The following is a 22,512-nucleotide window of genomic DNA, read 5'->3' on the forward strand; positions in this document are numbered from 1 at the left end:
TAATCTGCAAGGTTAATGTATTCAAATTTATAGTATGATTCCTGAACTTATTCAAAAAAGGGACAAAAGGCAAGGCATAGCTCATGTCAGTGAAATGAAACACAATACAGTTGTTGGCATGTTTCCACAAGCAAAGTCTGGCTCCCAGATGCTTCTCTTGTAACTCCTTTAAAAGTGTTATACCAGGACATTTTTGCATTCCCTGTGTTAATCACTAACTGCACACTAACAAAAAAAAAAAAAAATCAGCAGTTTTCACACTTTGGGTATTTTCACTGAAAATAGCAAACCCACACTACTGCTCCTTTCCACTGTTTATGGGCCAGGACATTAAATGAAATTATGTCAACTACACTAAATCCTTTCTCCCACTAAAATGATGAAATGAAGGGAAAATGTTATTGCTATGATTCACTAGTATCAGGTTAAATCAGAAATATGCAGAAAATTATGGTTGCAATGCAGACTGTTTACAAGTACCACATTTGGATAACAGTCCCATATTAATCTCTACAAATGCTATCCCATTATTCACTTCTCATACATTAGGTCCATACTGGGAGCTGCCACCCTGGATGTCAGATCTTACTGGCCCCATACACCACAAACCACAATGCACCTCAGAGAGAAGAGGTAGGACACTGGGATATGGCAATAATTCATATGCAGGAGATGACAACTGCTCCCCAGGCAGCTCCCCAGGTCAGTGTGGGATTGGCATGCAGCTGTATCTCAAAAGAACCCATGGTTTTTGGAGTCCCATACTACTAGAATTCACTCTGAGACGGTGCTTTCAGACTGCCAGAAACACAACACAGAGCCAGGTGCACTGTAAGAGCACTACTTGTATGCCTGAGACAGGGAGTTTATCCAGGTTTATACAGGTTTTATGACCTGTATGGAAGTGATAACAAAGTCGTATCTATCTTGAACTTTTGTTTACTGAATTACCTGAAATTGCTGTTCAACATCTACTGGTGAAAATGTGTCACTTCTTATCAGAGAATCATACAATCATTTGGGTTGGGAGTAACCTCTAAGATCATCTCATTCCAACACCCATGCCATGGGCAGGGACAGCTTCCACTGCATCAGGTTCCTCAAAGCTGCACACAACCCACCCTAACATACTTCCAGCGATGTGAGACATCTACAACTTCTCTAGACAACCTGTTCCAGTGCCTCACCATCCTCACAGCAAAGTATTTCTTCCCAATATTTATTCTTAATTTTTAAGGAAGTAAAATTTGAGGGAGGTATGCAAAGAAGATAAATTCAGTTAGTATATTTTAGGACAACGGAAGCACAACCCTCACGCTAGGATCCACAGGCTTTCCGGTAGATAATGCTTTCTTTTGAAAATGCAATTCCTTCCTTTAATCCCCAGTTCTATGTTAAGATTCAAGGACAGAATAATTGTTACAGACTGCTAAGACAGAACGCTTCCACAACCCAAAGATGGAAGTATTGGAACAACTTCTTTAAGGATATTGTAAATTCCAGAGATCTTAAACTAGTTTTTATTAAAACACAGAGTTTTTAGGTGGAGGAAAACAAGATCTGCTAGGAAAAATTAAGACTTCAAAAAAAGGACAGAAACAAAACATCCACTGTGACAAGCATCCCCTTTCTGGATAAGAAGACTGTCCTCCTGTCTTGCCATTTAACACAAATCTCACTGACTTGCCAAAAAACCTTCCTCAGTCTCTTCCGACTTCTTAAGAAAAGATTCTGCCCTTTGCTGCTGAAGCTTATCTGTGTGCCTGCACTTCCCTGGATCACCCCTCTGTCACCTCTAGGGCACAGAAGACTGTGACATCTTGCCCTCTCTGCCCGGTCCACCACGTAGTCCAGGAGCTGGACCCTGCTGACCATTTTCCTTTCCTAGGAGCAGCCCTCCTGTTTCTTTCAAAACTTGTACCCAGCCCAGGGAGCAGCAGCCAAGACAAGGAAACAAGCAGCCTTTTCCTGTGTTACCTGCTTTATATATGTGTAAACTGAACGTGACATCTATTGCAAACACAGTACACTGCAACACACAAACAAATCAGATGTACATGCATACAGCCAGAAAAATTCACGAAGCTCTGGGTAATTGGTAGTATTTTCTTTGGTTAATTCCTCCATTTTGAGGAGAGTGGGAAGAAAAGTGAGTAGCAAACTGAAAGGAAAAGACATTTACAGAAGGATTTATGCTGATGCATTTCTTAAGGCTGAAAAATTCAAATCAGATATTTGTATCTACAGTAACAGAATGATTAATTCAGCCTTTAGAGCCCACCTTGCTGGGTCTTATTTGAGAATTCAGTTGTACAAATTATGGTTCTTTAATAGCTACCTTGTGGAAACCAGAAAAGTTGAGAAGCGATAGCCTGAGGCACCATATAACCTCTGGTTGCTCGTTTCTCAAAATACTCTATCTAATGGTTTTAACAGCCTGATATGTAGTCATTCATCACAAATTCAAAAAATTAAGGTTCTTTGATCTGTCTATATAGTATTTATCACATTTATACCCAAGCAGTAGAACGGACCCAATAAATATTTCTATTTTCATAAATATACATAATAAAATTGACATTTTACTTCGAACTTACTAAACTGCAGCAACTCCTCAAATTTATGCTTAATAAACTATCTCACATAACAAGCCATTTTCTCTGAATGCTTGCATAAAGTCTATTCCACTGCTTCTTAATTAAATAAAAACACCATAGAAAATTTTGCTTTCAAAAGAAAATACTTTGGTTCCACAACCCATTGAAGACATGCATGCATAACAAAGCTTTGTTCACATTTAACATGAAGCCAGCTACCACAAACAGCGTCAACACTGAAAAAACTATGATACAAATAAAATTACTTTGTGTGACTTTTTTCTTGCCAGTATGACAAGTTTTTCTGAGACAGGATTCTATCTCTTAATAACAAACAGTTTCTGTCACATACTGTTCACATCAGACTAGTTTTACAAATCAAAAGAGTCGGTGTTTAATGCTGGAACACTGAAAACAGAATAAAAATTACTGACCAGCACCTTCAATAAAATATCTTCTTTCCATAAGTAAATTCATTTCAGTAAGTTGTGAGCTAATTACTTTTTGAAGGAGTTCTTTAAACATAGAAAAGTATAATTAAAAATACTTCCATTTTTGATACGCCTTCTAATTTTAAGCAAGTAAGTTTTAAAATGCCACTAGACACCAGGTTTTTTAGTGGTGTATTTTTTGTCAGCTTTGGTGTGGGTTTTTGGTCTGACTAGATTTTCAGGTACTTCTCTTTTAAAGTCTGAAATACATAAATAAAATCCAGAATTTGCTAACGTGAGACCTTGATAAACACAGCCTTTGCCACTTGAACTCCTTCAATGTATTCCAACAGTTGACCACAACATCAGGAAAATTACTTCTATTTTCTCCACCTGCAAACTCTGAGATCTATAAAGCCTGAAACATCTGAAAACTATGAAGTTTCTCATGCAGTTCCAAGAGAGGAGAACAAATAGCTATCCTTAATAGCACACACTTTCCATTTATTGTAGATACTGTAATTGACTGCTTTGAACCTCTCAACTGACCAAATGTTCTGCAGCAGAGGTATATCACTGAATAAAATATAAATAAAGAACATTATCAAACCCACCCTGAGTCCAATTAGTCAATATACCCCTCATATGCAAATCAGACGAATCTGAATACTCAGTTATTGTTCCACTTTTACTGGCCTCCTGACTTTTGCAGAAGTGTGTGTGATGAGAGAACAGGAGGTGAATTGCACCATGGACAGTAGGCTCTCTGACAGCTATGGGCCACCTGTTGTTCACAGACAGCCACTTTATACTCACTTTAAAAGAAATGCAGAAGAGCCTGTGAACCTTATTTTTCCTCACAAAGACCTGCCACTTCCCACTCAATGGACATCTCATTCTTTTCAGCTACACCAGATTGCCTTACCTCCTCTTCCATCACTGACACCCAACATGAATGGAAAGAAGGGCTCCCTCTTTAGATGTAGAATTACAGTAATTGAAGATAATGCCCAAGCTCTTGTCACAGACAAAAGCTGAGGTCCAGGTATCAGGTTCCTAACCACCTTGTGGATGCAATGTCTTTAAATATTTTTCTGAATTTGTAATTCATGTCTCTGTGAGCATTTAGTACTAGCTGAAGGATAACTTCAAGGCAAATATAAATCCCATGAGAGTATTGCCTCAAAACCCAGAGTGACAGAATTCTGACATGGCTCCATTTCATCAAAGCTGCTGGGATTCAACAATATCCAGTTAAAAGAGATTGTTTTTCAATCATTTCCATGTCTGACACTTAGCAGATTCCAAATCCCAGTGATCAAGACAACAAAACAACATATCTTGGACCTAAAAAACTAAATTTCTTCCTTTATTACTCTCTGCACTAATTCATAGTTCACATCTGCTTTTCACTGCTCTTGTATTACTTTAATTGCTTTTGAATTATAGTTGAGAAAGCACCCTGTAGCACCCCCTTGACCTTATTCTGGTACTTCACCTATCAGCAAAAAAGTATGTGCAAAAAATACTCCATTTATGCAATAATATATTGGCTAAACATGTGAAAAATACTTCTTAAGAACTCTGAGATTCAACTTCTGGAAAAAAATATTGTAGACTCCTCACTGTTTTAAAAGGAAAAAAGTCCATTGCTGTGTTCTTGAATCTGAAAGGTGTTTCCATGGAAATTATTCAAAAAAACTTTCAGAAATTACTTTGAAAACTTATCTTTAGTACTGTCCTCAAAAATGCTGATCTTACACACAAGTCTTTTCAACTTCAATTATTCCTGACTCTACTGATATTTTATACTTTGAAATCATTTGCTAATTAAAAGCACTTAGAATTCTTTCTGTGGAAAAAAAAGAAACAGCATATCAGCATTATATACAACTTCTGGACGAGAAGTAAAGAATTCCCTAACTACTGAAGGCAAGCAATAAACACCACAAGGAATTTGGACCATATGCCAAGATATGTAATCTAATGACTTAGCAGCAATGATCACAGGTAACATCTCAGACTCCATAATCACCCGTGCCTCTGCTGACTTAAACCTACTCCTCTGGTTTACAAAGACCAATTAACAGTTTCTTCTTTAAGCCCACTGGGTTTAGGAACTGGCTGTACAGCTGGAATGCACACCTGGGACTGCCTGGCACCAAAAGCTGTGTTTTGGCCCACATACCCTGACTGAGCTGTAAGAAGCAAAGGTGTCCTGAAAGAGAATTTTTATTAACACAGTGCTGTGAAATCTTCACTTCCAGTGTCAAGAAGTCAATATATATGACATTATATCTTGAGAAAACAAATATATGCCATGAGTGTTTGTGATTGACAGATGAAACTTACACTCAAACTCCACTACCTAATCATTACTTCCTTCTTTCCAAGAAGAGAATATTGGAGAAGATGGAGAAATGGGAGAACATGTTCTTTTCCCTCTCCCACCCTCATGCTCATGAAAAGGGTAAACATCATAAAAGAAGTTGCTTCTTCAAAACTGTAGCAGTCCAGCTGGAAGAAAGGATGAAGATGGTATTGTTATGCTGCCTAACTGCAGCAGTTTACTGTTAGAAAAAAAAAAATGAAAGCTGCTTAAAGAGGCAATCATAAGAAAGAAACAGGATGTTCATTCTCTACCTTCATATTCAATGTCAGAAATGTTCTGAAACAACATCAATGTAATTTTTTAACTATTTAAAATGTTTTGTTTAAAATAAGTAAACAAACTGAAGTGTTTCTTTGCACAGCACACTTCTCATTGCATGTAAGTTAAGACATTTCTTACCTTTCCCTGAGCTTTGCCTTAGTTACAGAATTTCCCTACCTAAGCTTCCAACTACACTGCAAATTGCCCAAAAACTTGGGTTTGACCAAACAGTTTGGCAGAAGACTGATAAGAGGAATCAAAAGACAAATGCCAGGTTTCCATTCCCATCATCCTGTGGTGATTCAGTCTCTTCAATCTGAGACTGAATCAATCCTGAAGTTTAATTTACCGAAAACTAAGAACTGATGCAAGTTGTATTGGCTGGAGATCACCACAGCACTGACTCTCACCATCCTTACCTCCTTCTCACCTGAAAGTTCTCTGTATTATGGGCAGGCTAAGAAGAGATGACACAAAGCCCCAATGCCAGTCATGTGTCACATTACAGTACTTCAGGATTTACAACCTTATCTGCTCTGTAAGGGCTCTCTAAGGGAGTTTTACCTCCATGCAGCAAATAAGCACCACCAAAATAAGAATCAAAACTTATCTTTAGAATCATTTTAATGGAAATTATACTGCATACCATAGAAAGTACTGCTATAATGCAAGTTTGTGAAGAGAAAGAGAACAAAAGAAAAAGCCAACACAAAATTGGAAATTAAGATGTTAGCTTAGATTAACACCTCTTTTTTCCTGTTGGGCCAGAGTGTGGTAGACAGCACACAGACTGAGCTGAGTTTGAAGACAGGATTAAGGGGGAAGGCAGTAGTTGGCATTGCAGTTTTGGGTATGTGCTTCACACTGATGTGAAACCACCGAAGACAATACTAAAGGCCCTTAAAACTATGTCACTGAAACCTCAAGTTAATGAAAAAATTCTGTCTTCAAGGGCTGTAACAGATGGGAACAACTTTAAAGCTGGCACATGTTCTGTTTTATGACAAGGACAACTCTATTGTTTAAAATCCCACTAAGCTAAAAACTCTATGCATCAACTTAGCTCCACCCAGAACACAAAGTTATTTAATACTACAGTTTCAGAAGCTATGTGATAGCTTGTAACATTCAGCTGTGGACTGCAAAATTAATATATAGTGACTAAGGTAGAAAATAATTAGCTAATTAAGAAAAATGGTCCTTTACTAAGAAAATTAGTAGCGAAGTTTTTCTCCATGATTTGATTAAAAATCAAAAAGACTAAAGCCTAGTTTGCTGAAGACAGTATAAAGATTTCTTTTCCTAAAGAATCTTCCAAGGGAAGTTTTACAAGTTGGGAATTCTTTGAAAGTTCTGATGTTTTTTTTACTTTACCTGAAAAACCACAGCAAAACACTGACTAATACTGAGAACCATGAAAATTATCCTTCCATGGTAAATATGAATTTGTATGGGCTATTAAAGAAGAAAGCGACTTAACAGATCAAAAGATTAAATTTCCTACATCTCTTTGTACCCCTCCCAAGTATCAAGCTGCCAGCAGACAGTGCATGGTGTATACCACTGAAATCTGTGCTTTAGGCTAAATAGTCTGTTGGCATTCTGGATACTGCTTTGAACCTATCCAGGTTCTGCCTGGAAGATTCATCTACACTGTCTCCTGTCACAAGCAGGAGGAAAAAAAAAATGGCTAAGCAATGAGATAGCCAGAGAATACAGTGTCAGTCCTGATTACTGCCACAGTTCTCAAAACTTCCCAATTTTCAAAACCATGCAAAAATTTCAATATGCTTTTTTTTAATCCAAAACCTCTTTATTCAAATACCAAACCAAATATTATCAACTGAACTGGCTTCATTTTCTTCTGAAATGCTGGTATAAAAACACTGGAAAACCACAGAAATGTAAAATTTTACCTTCTTGAGAAAATGCAAATTATAACCAAATAAATGAGAACACAGTACAATGAGCTGTGCACCTGAAATTCAATATTTATAAAGCTAGTGGATCTGTGAAAACAGAGGATTAGAATCTTCTAACATGAATATGCTTTGAGGATAAAAACAAAGTGGAGATTAATTTCTTCTCCCTCTTCACAAGGATCTAGCATGTTTGCCTTCTGCATTCCAGAGCTTAGCATAGCTTTGCAGCTGTACAAATAATTTTTTCTGTTCTCTTAACAGGCATTCCAGATTTCTTATTTGTTCTGTATTATTATGCCAGGTAACAGCAGGGATAATGATGCTCCACCTTTGACCATGAAAGGAAGAAAGTGTAATTCACTTACCTGGGAAAACAGGAAGGACAGCCAAGAGTAATTAAATGCAACCAATCAGGCCTAATTAAAGGAGATGAACCAAACTGGAGTGTACTCCTTTACCATCAAGTTTAGTTGAACAGCTACACAAGAAACAAATAAGGCCTATTCCTGTGAGGTTTGCCGGCCAGCATTTCATCTAACACGCTTCAGTATGATAGGAATTAAGAAGAAAAGGACTGCTCTAAGGCCTCAGAGTCATAAGTCTGTAATTCCATTTAAGCATATGATTATTAAAGCACATTGATGGAAGATAAAAGGACTAAATAATCACCTAAAACCTATTGCAAACTTATGCTTTATTTTTACTTAATTATGTCAACACATCGGAGTCAAACTAAAAGCTCCACTGTAAGAAGTAAAATTATCTTTCCTAAGAAGTTCACAATTCAAGTAGATGAGATGGAAAAAGCATGAGATAAAGGAAGATAATCTCAACTTGATAATATGAAAATGAAGCATACGCCAAGATCACAGGGAAATAAATTAACTAAAAACTGAAACTAAATTTCTTGAACTACCCCTTCTTTGTGATGTTTTTATATTTCAGGTTTATTAGCCACATTAGGAGATAACAGCTCCCAGACAACTGTCATAAAAATGGGATGTAAGTGAAAATACTCTAAATTCCTGCAGAATCACACCAAGACAGCAATTCACTGAAGACAGAGCTCAAAGCAAAGAACCCAAAGATTATATTAACCAATGCCATCTCCCAGTATTTTATGTGTTACTGCTCCAGATCTACTTACTATCTGACATTCAAATGAACAGATAAGGTAACTGAAGCTCAAAAAAAGAGTCATTAATCCCAGGATATATGTAAAGCTTCTTTAACAAAAGCATAAGCAAGCATACAAGACCTCTTCCTGTAAGAACCTCAGCATCCAAAAAGCACTTTAATAAGGTTTGGATCTATCTTATAGCTATAAAATTAAGCCCAGTAATGTAGTTTTTATATTTGCTGCAGAGAGTTTTTCAGCATGCATGACACACTGCATGTCACTTCAGCAGAACATGCATTCTGTGTGGAAGTAATCTAGGTACAATTCAAAGATATGGAACAACCGAAGAAACAGCTCCTAAAGATATATAAATTAATATCTTATAATTTTATGATACTCATTTTCATGAGACACTTGTTTTTTCACCCTTTATTCACTCAAATGACCTTAAGTTGAAAATCAAGACAAAGTGTAAAATGTTCTTTTCTACAGTGGTCAAGAAATTCTAATAGATCCAGAAAGTTAATCAGCACGACATGAAACAACTAATTTTTCCTCTCAGATTATTGCTGATAATTGCACTGCTCTAACCAGCAAGTGGTATAGAACTCTATTTCATTTAAAATGATTATTAATTGTCGTATCACTTGTTAACTAATGATAACTGAAAAACTGATTTTATTTTTTTCACAGCTTCTTAAAATTTAATAAAGAACAGCAACCTTTCTCCTAGGACTTGAATGTCTATAATCAAGAACTTTTGCCAAGCTCTTTTTCTTTTGTTTAGCCATCTGACAGATACAGTTGGACATTTAGAGCCATAATAATTCAACCACATTGGAAAATCCACAGTAAAAAGTTTCTGTATCATCATAGCCATGCTGGAAAACATGAAACAGAACAGTGTCAACACTCGTGTTGCTTTCCTTGCAGTTCATTTCCAGAGTCTTTTCAAACAAACACATTGCTTTCTTGCAGGACTGTAATACCACCTATTTAGGCAGAAGCTGGTAACATTTGGAACGATAGAGAACTTCTGCTTAATACAAATGCCAAAATGAGTAAAGAAAAAAAATAATGGGCATGTTCCTGGAAAAAGCTGTAAGGCTTTTCAATTTTTTAATTTAAAAAAATTGCATACCAGAAAATGTTAATGAGCTGAAGGTCCCCTGAGTTCACTTTTACACATTCTGTGCTATTTTGATGCCCCTGCTAAAGAAAACTGTTCTCACTGAGAACTGAAGACTTTTTTTTTTTCAATGTCATAGCAAAATCTGAAATCTAAAAGTATCTTATTCATTGTGCTACTTTACTCACTTCTTTTAAGCCACTCAGAGTTATCAAACTAGAAGTAGAGAAGACAAAATGATCACAAGTCACACAGTTAGAAAGAATTCAACAATACCTTTAACTTCTTCATAAATGCTATCATCTATGGGGTCACTGTTTGCTTGTCCAACATCATCATATTCCTCTTCCTCCTCCTCAGGAATAGCATTAGAACCCGTATCTATGTAACAGCAGTTTAAAAAGTTAACATCTAGTGGAAAAGAATGCCTAAGCAGAAATTTATGCAAAATGAAAACAATTTTTCCATGACCTGCTCCTTCCAGTACATTCTGCTTATTTTTTTTTTACACTGTTCAAGGGGTAAGAAAGAGTTTATATGAAGGAGCTTGTATAAGGGAGAGTTTTCAAGCTAAATAGTATTCTGGGAGAAAAGCAAAAATCTTGAAGAGAAAAGTCATATAAAAGCTGTTATACAATTGAAAATTAGGACTTGCTGCTCAAAACTTGGACATGTGGGAATCCTACAGGTACTAACATGACAGATAAGTAAATGGACAGAACGACTGTCACTAAGCAGTATTGGCAATAAAGGCAACTGCTCTACTGGCTGGCTTACCTTGAATTACAAATTTGACTTGCTGTACCCATTCCTCAGCTTCCTTGGGAGTGGCAGCTGTAAACTATTAAATGCTTATTAATAACTACTAGCAGTAATGTCAAAAACACAACTACAATTTCATTAGCAATAAAAAAGAGGGAATGTAACATTCCCGTCACTTCCTCAAGAAACCATTAGCAATTCTTTTCATGTCTTCTGGTACTTTTCTTGCAAGGATGCTTCTTATAATGTACAGCTAATTTTGACAAATTTACGTAATTGAAGGAGAGGATGATGGATTTGAAACTCTGATCAGCAGCTGGCAGCTGTGCAGAAAAAAGCTGCTTCTCTTCATCAATGTCAAAGCCAGAACTGATGAACAAAATTTGCCCTTGACAATTAGAAGACACCCATGAATTTCTTTAGACTGCTGGGTACAGTTTTCTTAAAAATGTTCTTGTCAGACTCCAACACACTACCTGACAGCTTAATTAACTGGCTTTCAACCGCAATCTCAGATATTTAAAACTTATTAAACTTACATTCCATATTGATGTCTGGCTGATAGATCTCTGAATTGCACAGCTGATATGTGCCTTTTTGTAGGTTTTCCTTGAAAAGCCATGACCAATACAATATGTATTTAACACTGATACATATTTTAACTTTTTTTTGCTATTTAATTCATCCAAGAAATCACACAGACACACTATACAATAGATATTAAAATGCTAACATTGAAATGACCAATAGATAAAGATGATAGATTTCCTTGCTCTTGACCAAAAAGATAATATTTGAACATGTACATACATACGTTTAATCAGATTTTTTTTCCTAAAATATGAAAATACAATATATGCAAGCAAGGGTTTCCTTTTTTCATTAAGATATCAGTGACAGTTATTTCACTGAAATGTTAATTCAGTAACTGGAATTGTAACAGCTTTGTCAATTAAATTTCAAGTCAACGTAAAAAAGTCCAACCTGATAAATGCGCTTATCTGGAGCAGAGATTTCAAAACAACAATCTTTCTTCGCATCCTTCCGAAGGCTATTATTCATTCTGATGGTGTAGCCCTCTAAGGCAAATTCACCTTTCTGTTGTTTGTCTGTTGGAGATAAAAAACAAAGTTAGAGCTTCATTTACAACAGTGAATGTAAGTGGCTCAGCAGGTTATCGTTTATTCAGATTTTGTTTTCTATTTCATGAATTTTACAAAGAACACATAGGTTTTTAGCAAAATGATTAAGTGATGCTTCTGGAGATAAAGCTTTATTTCAAGGGAAGATGTACCCAAAAGTACATTTTTTCTGTAGGATGCCTAAGGAATTCCACAGGGGGATGTTTGCAGATGGTGGTCTTATTTAGTAAGAAGTGCGTGTTATGACACTTGTATCTAGGGAAAGCCAAGAACTGGAACTTGCAAGACACGTTTCCTATAAATCAGTGTCTCTTTCAGGTTCAGTAAACCAATGGGAAAACCTGTCTAGCTCAGAACTTGCTGAGCTCCCTCCTAAACTATCCACTTCACTCAAAAAATAAACTTCAAGCTTCTTTTTTAAGCAATTGGAAAAGCTGCTTTTCACATTCTCCCACCCACTCCCAGATGTGCCTCCTTTCAACATGGCAAAAATACAGAATGAATTTTGTTATAAATTCAGGTGTGTGCATCTGTGTTCATTCCAAAAGCATTTCTCTCAAAACAGCAAATGTTTAATTAGCTAATAAAAGTACTGAGCCCTACCACAGTTTATTAGGTAAAGCCATGTGGTTGTTTTAAAGACAATTCTACTTTTCAAAGGTTCTGGTTTATAAAAGTATCACTTACAACAGATCTGACTTTAAATGCACTGCATGTTGTGCAAGTGGCACCTGTGCACTCCTTTTGAGCCCTTCAAACCAAATTCTATGTCAGATTTAATGTGCTCTGGCATATTTTGGCTAATACTAAAACAAACCAAAAATGTAAAAGTAATTAAGTTTTGCAATTTCTGCAGATCACAGTGCAGCATTCAAGTGAAGACTGGCATCGTATTTCACATTTTGCACAGGCAAACAAAGAACAAAGTGCAGTTGCATACCAAAAAATGCCATTTATTGTGGGGTTTTTTTTACACAGAAGAGAAAAGCATTAATTAACAATAAGCACCAAGCACAGCAGCAAAATCACTTTGGGCATTGCTGAATAGAACTTTGGTGCAAATTGAGCATCCATTCCTTATGCTTGTCAACAAAAGGAGAAAACTTCTACAGTAGATAAAATAGGAAAACTATAATTTTCAACAAATTTTTGTCATATTTCTGGGAACTTAATAGGAAAGAAAATCTGTTTCCACTCCTGAGAGGGTAAAAATTGGCTAACAAAGCAATGTGAACATACATGGACATAAGGGAAGTCACCAGTCAAATACTCTTTCTCCTAATCTTATATGCCCACAGACACATATTCTCTGTCCTTCCACCTTTTTGTGAACTCTCACCCAGGGCACGCAAAAACCCAATAACATAATTATATGAGAAAATCTAGTTTCACTTCTAGTCCCTTCCCCCACAGTAAGTTTTATTCTGTCTTAAATAAATACTAATAATGAAGTACTAGTATTTTCTATTTGTTCAATCCTCCACCTATATTTCAGACAGCACATCCATGCAAAATTCATGAAATCACACCAAGGTAGATATTAGAAATAATAACTTGCAATAGGTTAACTAGGTTCCTTTTAATGAAATTCATTTCTGCCTAGGACTGTTATTGTTCCCTCCCTTGTGACCTCAGGGAGAAGATGAAGTGAAACACATTAATTTCTCACTCTCCCATGCTGGAGGTTTATCAAAACCCTAGAAGATAGGAGCACGCAGGCAGAATAAACAAATACCAGGTTCAAAAGGTAAAAACATTTTGTCAAGATAAAAATGAGGCAAGTATTCAAATTTACTCTCTTGGATTATTTCTGAGACTGCTTCTCTGTGACATGGATGATTCCTTTTATGGTAATACACTTTTACAGAGCTAATCTCGAATGATCTTTGCACTGGTACTCGTTCTTTCAAAGAGCATTGCAGTTTAACCACAAAGATGCTGTACTTGGAAGGGGATGGTGCATGACATCCATATCCCATTTGATTGTTTTTCTGTTTATACTGTTTTTGTCTTATCTCTCTGAACACACTATTTCAGTGCTAATGAAAATTACCTGTATACACCACCAAATATTTATATACATCCATCCTTTGCTATTATAGTCTTTCAATGACCATTACAGCAATAGACTAGACTTAGCATTGCTGCTTTTACTTCCAACTGTCTTAGCATAACCTCTGAGTAAAGTCCAGTGAGGTGCAAATGAGGAAATTCTAGGACAATGAGGTTCTTCACAGCCCTGACTCAGAACCTGTTAACTTGAAAGACTCTATGAATTCACACTCCCTGTGGCAGCAAGCCAGAGATAAGACCCAGTATGTCCTGAGAAATGGCTCCAGAAATCCAGAATGGCAGAACACAGGTCAGCTATAGCTCAGATGCCTGCTCTGATCGTGACAAACAAGAGGTCTACAAATGCCATTTGCTCTTGCAGAGTACACCTTTTCAATTAGGACTGGAGAGCAACTGAAAAGGATCAGACCATCACCTGATCACCATGGAGCAAACCATGACCCACAGTAGCTGCTTGGCCAGGCAGAGCAGTCAGGTGCAGGCTTGAAGGCAGAGCCATCCTGGAATCATCAGGCTCAACAACCACCTCGACTTCACTGCTTGGCACAGACTTGCAGCTAAACAGGATTGGACAGACCTGGGCTTTTGGTTTCAAGATGCTTTGTGAAGTTAAGGCCACAGCAACTCTAGTGAACTTTCACATCACCAGTTAAATTGTTTCTATCAGAAATATTTTCTGGAGACTGTGCTTTAGGGAGAATTAAACAGTTTCTGATATTTAAAAGCTTTGAAGACTTAAAGATTTTACTTGGAGACTTAAAATTAGATACTGATAGTTTTTATAGCAGGAGTCAACAGTAGCTTCAAGAAACACATTTACATTACAGATATTTGACTTTCATTTGAACTCCCAAATCAGAGCCAGAGTTTTGCTTAGACAGGAATACAACAGCATATTTACGAAGAACTAGGGAAATATATGCTGATGGAACACACTACTCTGAAGAACGATAACATTTTTGCTGTATGTTATTTTCTCAAGAAAAAATTGTCGTTCCAATTCAATGACAGAAAACCCTTAAGTTGTCCCAGAAAAACATAAAACAGAAATGCAAAAAGTGTAATATCAGTTTTGCAAAACCAAAAAGGACTGTGAACATCATGAAGCATAATTTGTTCCACGATGAAGCCAAATTTCATTTCAGCATAAGCTGTCCTTTGCTCTCATCTGCTCAACCTCCTCTCTTCCCTGCTTCCCATGTCAGGCACAGAACAGAAAAAATAAATCTGTGTCTGTGCAGATCATTTTGCAACAGGAATTTAAAATCATAAAAAAGTATAGCAGAGGGGAGAGTCAGGCACTAAGTATTGAAAAACAAAAAAAACAACCCCAAAGACAGTACACAGAAATTGAAGAGAAATAAATATGGGGGGCTATATTTAATAGAGAAAATTCAGATCTGAATAAAATTTGAAAGCCTCTAAACATTTCTCTCACATATAAACTTCATTCATCCTAAAAAGAGTTAAATGTTGTTAACAGAAACAGGGCCAATATTATATTGGGTAAAGAGAGTCTCAAGGGAAGCAGAGAAAAAGCGTTTTGAAGTAACCTTGCGTAACTAAGTCCATGGGAACATTTAAAACAAAGAAGGGTAAACCTTCAATGAGATCTTGAAATTACTGGGTTGTAAATTTGAGGCCTAAGGCAATGTGCTCATATTATTAGCACATGTAAAAAGAATTAGTGCGTTCTGAAGAACAGAGGACTGGGATAGTAGAAAGGAATGAAGTTACAGAGAAAGACATAAGGAACAAAGGGAAACAGAGAGACTTCAGAAAGTGATAAAGTATTTATAGATACTATTAGAATCTATAATTTAACTCTCTTCATCTTGAAATTAGGAGACTGTAAGATTTTACAGTTTACATGGCTTCATGCTAAATGTAGTTTCACATACTTTTCCATGTGCAGGATGTCTGCTATCAAAATATAGCTCAGTGTAAGTATCTCCAAAATGGTAATTCCTTTTCCAGTTTTTGGACAAATGCACACACAGAACTTCTTCCCTTTAGGACAGCAGATCTGAAATGTAATCAACTTTTTTTTCTTCTTCTTTTTTCCTTTAATCTAGTCCTCTGAGAAATTGAAATCGTAAAATAATTAAGAAATGGTGGAACTGATTTAGGCCACTGAATTGTTTATATTCTGTTTGCTTATACCCAGTAGTTATTCTTTAAATAACGCATTATTAACAACAAGTCTGAGTCTTGAGGTCTGAATTTAAGAGTCTCACAGCAAAAGACCCAGTACACACCAGGATAGATGCTTCTGATTGCCATCACCCTGCTAAACTGAAGTCCTGTTGAGCATGCACAATTCCCTTTTCTGCCCAAATAGAAGTAGTTCACCACTGGCCTGGTCATCACTATCTTATTATTCAGAGAAATCCAAAACTATCATGTCCATGTTAAAACTAAAGAAATTGAAAAAAAAAAAATAAACTCAGACTTTTCTAAAAGCCTCTGAATTATACCCCTCTTTAACATCATATTACTGGCGGGCAGGCAGATACCATTTTCAAGTTATAAAAATGAAAATAAATTTTTAGTGCCCATTAGCAGAGGAAAAATTACCATAATGTTATCAATTACTGTCTTGCTAAACATTTAGCTGATCCTTCCAGTTTGCTGAGACAGAAGGGCATATAACATTGTGGCCTAGTGAGAAAGAAGTAATGAAGCCATTAATTCAATCATTTATAAAGCAACAAATTAACTTTCCTTATTCACAGGCACTTTGAGGTCTGAAAGGTTATCCATACCATCTTGGTGTCTGAGGACACAGGAACAGCCAGAGATCATATAGAAAAATGATAGGGAACCAGGGTACTCAATTCAGGGCGCAACTGCATGGAAGAGAAGAAAAGAAAAGAGAGAACTATAGAAGATTTACAGAAGGAAAGACTATGAAAAGGAGCACAAGGAAGCTTCTCAAAATCCCACCCAGCTCTGACATTTGAGCATAGTCCTCTGCAATGTTGTGGGCCACGTGCTGTCAACTGATACCGCAGCACAGGCATAAATACACACGTGCTTCCCACAACACTTATTTCTGACATGCGATTAGCTCAAACCTTTAAGCCTTGTTTCTCCATCTACTCCATTTATCAGTGAACAAGACAAAAAATGCAGGTGATTCACTTAGTCTATTTTGCTGGATAAATTACATTGTCTCACTACCCAATGCTACACCAAACACAGGAGAAAACTGAAGAGAAAACAGGGAAACAAGACATGCACTGGCCTGCAGGCATCGCAACTGTTGAAGAGATGCTTGGAGTTTTTTAGGTGAACACACACACAAACACACAGCCATTTACTATATTTCACAGGCTTTATTTTGCACTATATACTTCTGGACTAGGCCTCCCTTTCTGAAGTTCTTCCTTACATGTTTGTTAGTTTATACACTTCCACACTTCTTGCTTTCCCAATGCAAAATGGAGAGAAGTTTAGTTAGAAGAACTAAAACTGCTTTGGAAACAACAAATCTATACAAATAATAAAAAGGCATCCTCTAGCCTCATATTAACCACTCAGTTACATTTCCACTGGTACTCAAGCATGAAAAAATCAAACTTTGGTCAACAAAAGACACATCACTGCAGACACAAAATAGCTCTCACAGATTAATCACTTATGGTCTGGTTTTAAAAACAGACACAATTCAAAACAAGCCAAGATGGATGCAGAAATCCCTGCTGCCTCTCAGCATTACATCCCCCAACACAGAGGCACTGGCATTCCATCACCCACTTAAAGTGACGCAGGCAGCAGGACTGAGTACGTGTGGAATCCTCGTCACTCTGAAACCAGGTTCACAATTTGCACAAAGCCACCAAACACACACTTCAGTGCTGACCTATTGGCAAGAACACACTCTGAATTTCAACATGGTCCAAGTTATCTGGTACATCATCAAGAGTCACAGTAAAAGAAGGAGGCCCCCAGCACAACAGCATATTGCAGCAGGTACCACTGCTGGCCACAACAGTGGGAGTGAAAACAGTTGCAGTGAGTAAATGCCAGAGCTGCTCAGGACTGCCTCACCACACACCTCATCCATGCTGACACTGCAGCTGAACAGCGTGATGAACTGCAGCACGTACCCCCACAACTATTAAGGTGACAGCCCACTTTCAACAGCATACTAGCCTGCCATGGCTGGTGTCCAGTTTCTGCTCCATGACAGTGAATTGCTTCTGCACTGCAACAGGCACTTTTATATAGGATCACAGGCATGAAGACAGTACCTCTGACCAGCCTAGAAAAACCTTTCTTTATTCAAAGGCAAATTCAGGAGTAACTTGGTCATCCCATATTACAAGACTAAGTCACTACACCATGCTTAACTAGTTTTTCTGCACTACAAGCACCAATCCAATGGAGGCAGGGCAGAAATTCATGCATCTGATTTGTTTGCTTCCTCTATGAATTACATTAATTACTGTTTGGAGTCTAACCATGCCATGCTCTCTACAGCTACATGAAAGGAGGCTGTTATGAGGTGGGGGTAAGTCTCTTCTTCCAAGTACCAAGTGATAGTACAAGAAGAAATAGCCTCAAGTTGCACCAGGGAAGGTTTAGACTGGGTATTAAGCAATTTTTTTCACTGAAAGAGCTGTCATGTATTGGAATAGGCTGCACAGGGAAGTGGTGGAGCCACCATCCCTAGAGGTATTTACTACACATGTAAATGTGGCACTTAGGACAGGGTTTAGTGCTGGGCCTGGCAGTGCTGTGTTAATGGTTGGACTCCATGATCTTAGAGGTCTTTTCCAACCTAAATGTGATTCTGTGATTCAATACAGTTCCAATGGACCACGTGCCTCCCACATCATCAGGTTATGGATAGGAGGATCTTCCCCAGTTTGCAGCCTACAAAAGCTCTAAATGCATTAGCCAAAAAAACCTCTCTATAGATTCATAAATGAAAGAGATCCCACAAAATATGACAGTCAATTCCTAACATAACACCAGCCTTCTGAGTGCAAGGGAATGTATTTCCACGCATCTTAATTTTCAATACAGGTATTAAAACTCAGACTTGATAATCAGGTTGTTGCAAACAAAGGGAAAAAAAAAAGGACAAAGACCAGGTGGGCAACATGCCTGCCTTAATACAAAGACCATATGCTAGAAATCATAAATAATCATTAACACAGCCAAAAGGAAAAGAATGTTTAAAAAAAAATCAACCCTTTTTTTTTCCAAAAAAAAAGCTGACACAAATAAAAAGATTTTATAATCAAGAACAATCTTTATGAACTAGCAATATCTTCTGAAAAAGAAATTCTATTTTTAAATTACTAGGCAATGTATAACTATATATATATATATATATATATATATATATATATATAAGTAAACAGCACATGATCATTTTCCAGAGAAATAAATCAATCACCACTAGCAAATCCAAATCAGTGTCATGCCACATGTCCTCAAAATTTCTGAACAAAGATATTTCATGTTTGTGAAGCCTGATCAACCTACAAATCTCAAGAACAGAATATAGAAGAAAAAGCAACATTTAACAGATATGCTAGCAAAACTGAAAAGAGGACATGATGGGAAACTAGCAAAATGAAAACTGGACTGATAATTAGACTCTTTTATTTCATGTGTTTTTAAAGAGAGGACGAGCTTAAATGAGTCAGTATAACAAGGAATGAAACAAACAGGAGCAAATTATGTGAGTCTTTGAATAAAAAAAGCCAACATAATAACTACCTGCAGTAATCTCAAAAATAAAAAGACAAACAAAAAAGAAGAAAAAAAAAAAGCTTCAGTGGAATGTTTGCCCTGGAATTTTTTTTGGGGGGTGGGGGGGTGTTGGAGGGGGAAGACATTATTGTACTTTAAAATTTACTCAGATATAATTATGTATTCATTTACTCTTAAACATCAAATGCACATGGCACAGAATTTAAATATGGTTTATTTGACTGTCAATTTCAAAAATTCAAAGTAATATTACAACATTTATGCCAGATTCTTTCCAAACTGGCCATTTAAATTTAGAAGTCATCTTCAGAAGTTTGCTTTAGTTTCCATTGCTGACTTCAGTTAAATACATTACTTAATTTCTAGCTTTTTCAGAGCATAAACTATTTAAAAAGAAACAAAGACCTCTACTATGCAGCTTTTAGATTAATATTTTCCTGGATAGAACCATCTCTAAGGAACTCAGAAGGTATAATTATGAGAGAATGTTTTCAAATTAACGTCCTATTTGGAGAGAAAGAACATTTTTCTATCTAGTTAAACAGTTGAGTATCAGCTTATTATCAAACTGAACAGCCAGCTGTTATTAGCAAACAAAGTAGCTTTAAAAGAAACTTAATTTTTTTTTCCTCAGTTTCCCTGCCTGACAGGTTCTGACAAATATTTACACATTTTAAAAATTCCCAGCACGGTCCAAGAATTTTTTAAAAGAAAAGAACTTTCTTTTAAAAGTTTCATTCCATTTCTTAAAATTACCTTTGATTCACAGCTTCCAACTCAAATAAATAAATAAATAAATAAATAAATGTTTCATATCCTTTTGTGCATTAAAACATCATTGTTTCCATAATTGTTATAAGTACCTTTGTCACTTCCATAGTAATAGAAGACTGTCTTGCTGATAGCACACCAACGCTTCTGCCACTCAAAGCCAAGAAAACTGTGGTCTGAAATTAATACAACATGTGTTACATTGGTTTATGCCATTATTGAACAAAAATGTGTTACTTCTTTTCAAGGCTGAGGTAAGAGGGAGGAGGAGCTAGGAAAAGACACTAAGGAAAGGAAACTAAGGAAATGCATGCCACTGAGAAGAAAATTAGAAATAAAAATTGGTGGTAAGAAAAAAAATAAGAATTTGAAATCACAAAGAGGGAAGTCATGTGTAACATTAAATATAAGGAAATAATGAACAACTTCCTAAATATTTCCTAGAGTTATCGCAGCATTAAGTGGGTATTAAAGTGACAATATAAGATTTATTGAATCAAGGTAAATATTGACTGAACCAAAGCTGAGATCAATATTTGCCCTCTTGAAGGAAAATAAATCTTGATGCTCGCTGAAACATGAAGTCAACATATGGTACTTGTACATACGTTCCAAATGTTTTCTTCAAAAATATCTGAAAGTCTCTGAATTATGGCTGACTGGACTTTCACAGCATGACTTTGCTAGTAAGTAAGCAGGATTTTCTTTCAATACTATAGGAGCAATTATGTGCTATGCTTCTTTTGCATAATAGTGCTTCAACATTTCAACTTCTTCTCATTTTATTTATCACTCCTTTATAAAGTTGTTCATGTGTATAACACCAAATACAGACACATAGACTTCCAATACATTAAATATGCACTAGCTTTCACAAAGATAGCTAGACTTACCTTTTCTACGTTTTTCCAGGTATCCAGCCTTCAGAACAAACTGAAGATCCTGAGCTGCAACAGGAGGAAACTGATTCCCTGAAAGAAAAACAAATTCTGTAAAGCACCGCTTTTCAAGAAAAGTGCTATAGAAGCATTAATAAAATTATGGATTTTACACTCTCAATATGCAAGAGCTACTGAAAAAAAAAATCCAGTAACTATTATTCCAGATTATTTTAAGTAAATGAAACATCTACCTATCAATGTCAGAGCTGTTGCTGTTGTCCTCACCACTCAAGTAAGGAAAAATATAGCTGCATAACAGGCCTCGCAAGTCTCAGAAGGAAAAGTATGTAATGAAACAAAATCCAGCAACTGTTTCAAACATAGGCTGTAAAGAAAGCTGGATAATGAAAGCACTACGTTTTCAAATGTGCAAATAGGAGAATCACAATCAAGAGTCTCAATTGAACACAGTTAAATCAGAATGGGGTTTTTGACACCAGCTTCACACCAAAATACCTTAAGTAACATACAAGGGGAAGACCCTCTATTACACATCAACAAAAAAAGAAATCAGATGAAGAGACAATAAAAGCTGTTGCCTGTTGCTGACAGATTTTGCCTAATTTGCAATATATGACACAAAACTACTGCCTATAGGATCTGTAAGGTGATAATGGATAAGCCAAAGACATTGTACAGACAGCTACAAAACTTTTGACCCACAGACCCTAATTTTAGACACCTTGTACAATATGTCTGCATCTGCAAAATGGTGAGTACAGCTCACTGCATTTTTTCCTTTTTCTCAACTGCTAATTCACAGACGTGTAAGACTGACCAGCTGACCCTGCCTCATCTTAAAATACAACTTTAAATGTTAAAAACTGTGTCTTCCATTTTTCAACCTTTTCCTCCTAAGACAACAGAATGATGATTTAAACAGAAGTCCTAGTATTAAAAACAAGAATATGTTAGATGCATATAATATTTGATATTAATATAAATATCATACTGCTTACCCCAAGCAAAAAAGCAGAACAAAAGGAACTTCTGTGCTGCTGGGTTCTTTAAGTGCATGCAAGCAACACAGTGAAGTTCCTACTACTTATTACCATCAAATATTCATAAGAGTCGCTGTAGGTAGGTGGCAAGTTTACAAGGCAGCCATTATTCATCAGAATATATGTAATCTCATTATGTTCTATCAATATAAACATAGAGAAAAGGACTGATATTAGCAGACAAATTCTGTGCTGAAAACACCATTTTAAATTATGTAGTTTGAGCAAAAGATGAATGGT

General features: G+C 36.4%; 1 protein-coding gene across 1 annotated transcript in view; it reads right to left on the reverse strand.

Annotated features, from left to right (window-relative positions):
* Positions 1-22,512, reverse strand: part of SKAP2 (src kinase associated phosphoprotein 2) — a 120,235-nt gene that overhangs the window by 28,974 nt on the left and 68,749 nt on the right. The window contains exons 5-9 of the mRNA XM_030232831.2: positions 21,224-21,301; positions 20,423-20,506; positions 11,599-11,723; positions 10,630-10,693; positions 10,129-10,233 (exon numbers count right to left, since the gene is read on the reverse strand). Coding sequence (XP_030088691.1) covers positions 10,129-10,233; positions 10,630-10,693; positions 11,599-11,723; positions 20,423-20,506; positions 21,224-21,301 — 456 coding nt within the window. The remainder of the gene's footprint in view (positions 1-10,128; positions 10,234-10,629; positions 10,694-11,598; positions 11,724-20,422; positions 20,507-21,223; positions 21,302-22,512) is intronic.

Source organism: Serinus canaria, chromosome 2 (assembly GCF_022539315.1).
Source record: "Serinus canaria isolate serCan28SL12 chromosome 2, serCan2020, whole genome shotgun sequence".
In the NCBI taxonomy this organism is placed as follows: Eukaryota; Metazoa; Chordata; class Aves; order Passeriformes; family Fringillidae; genus Serinus; species Serinus canaria.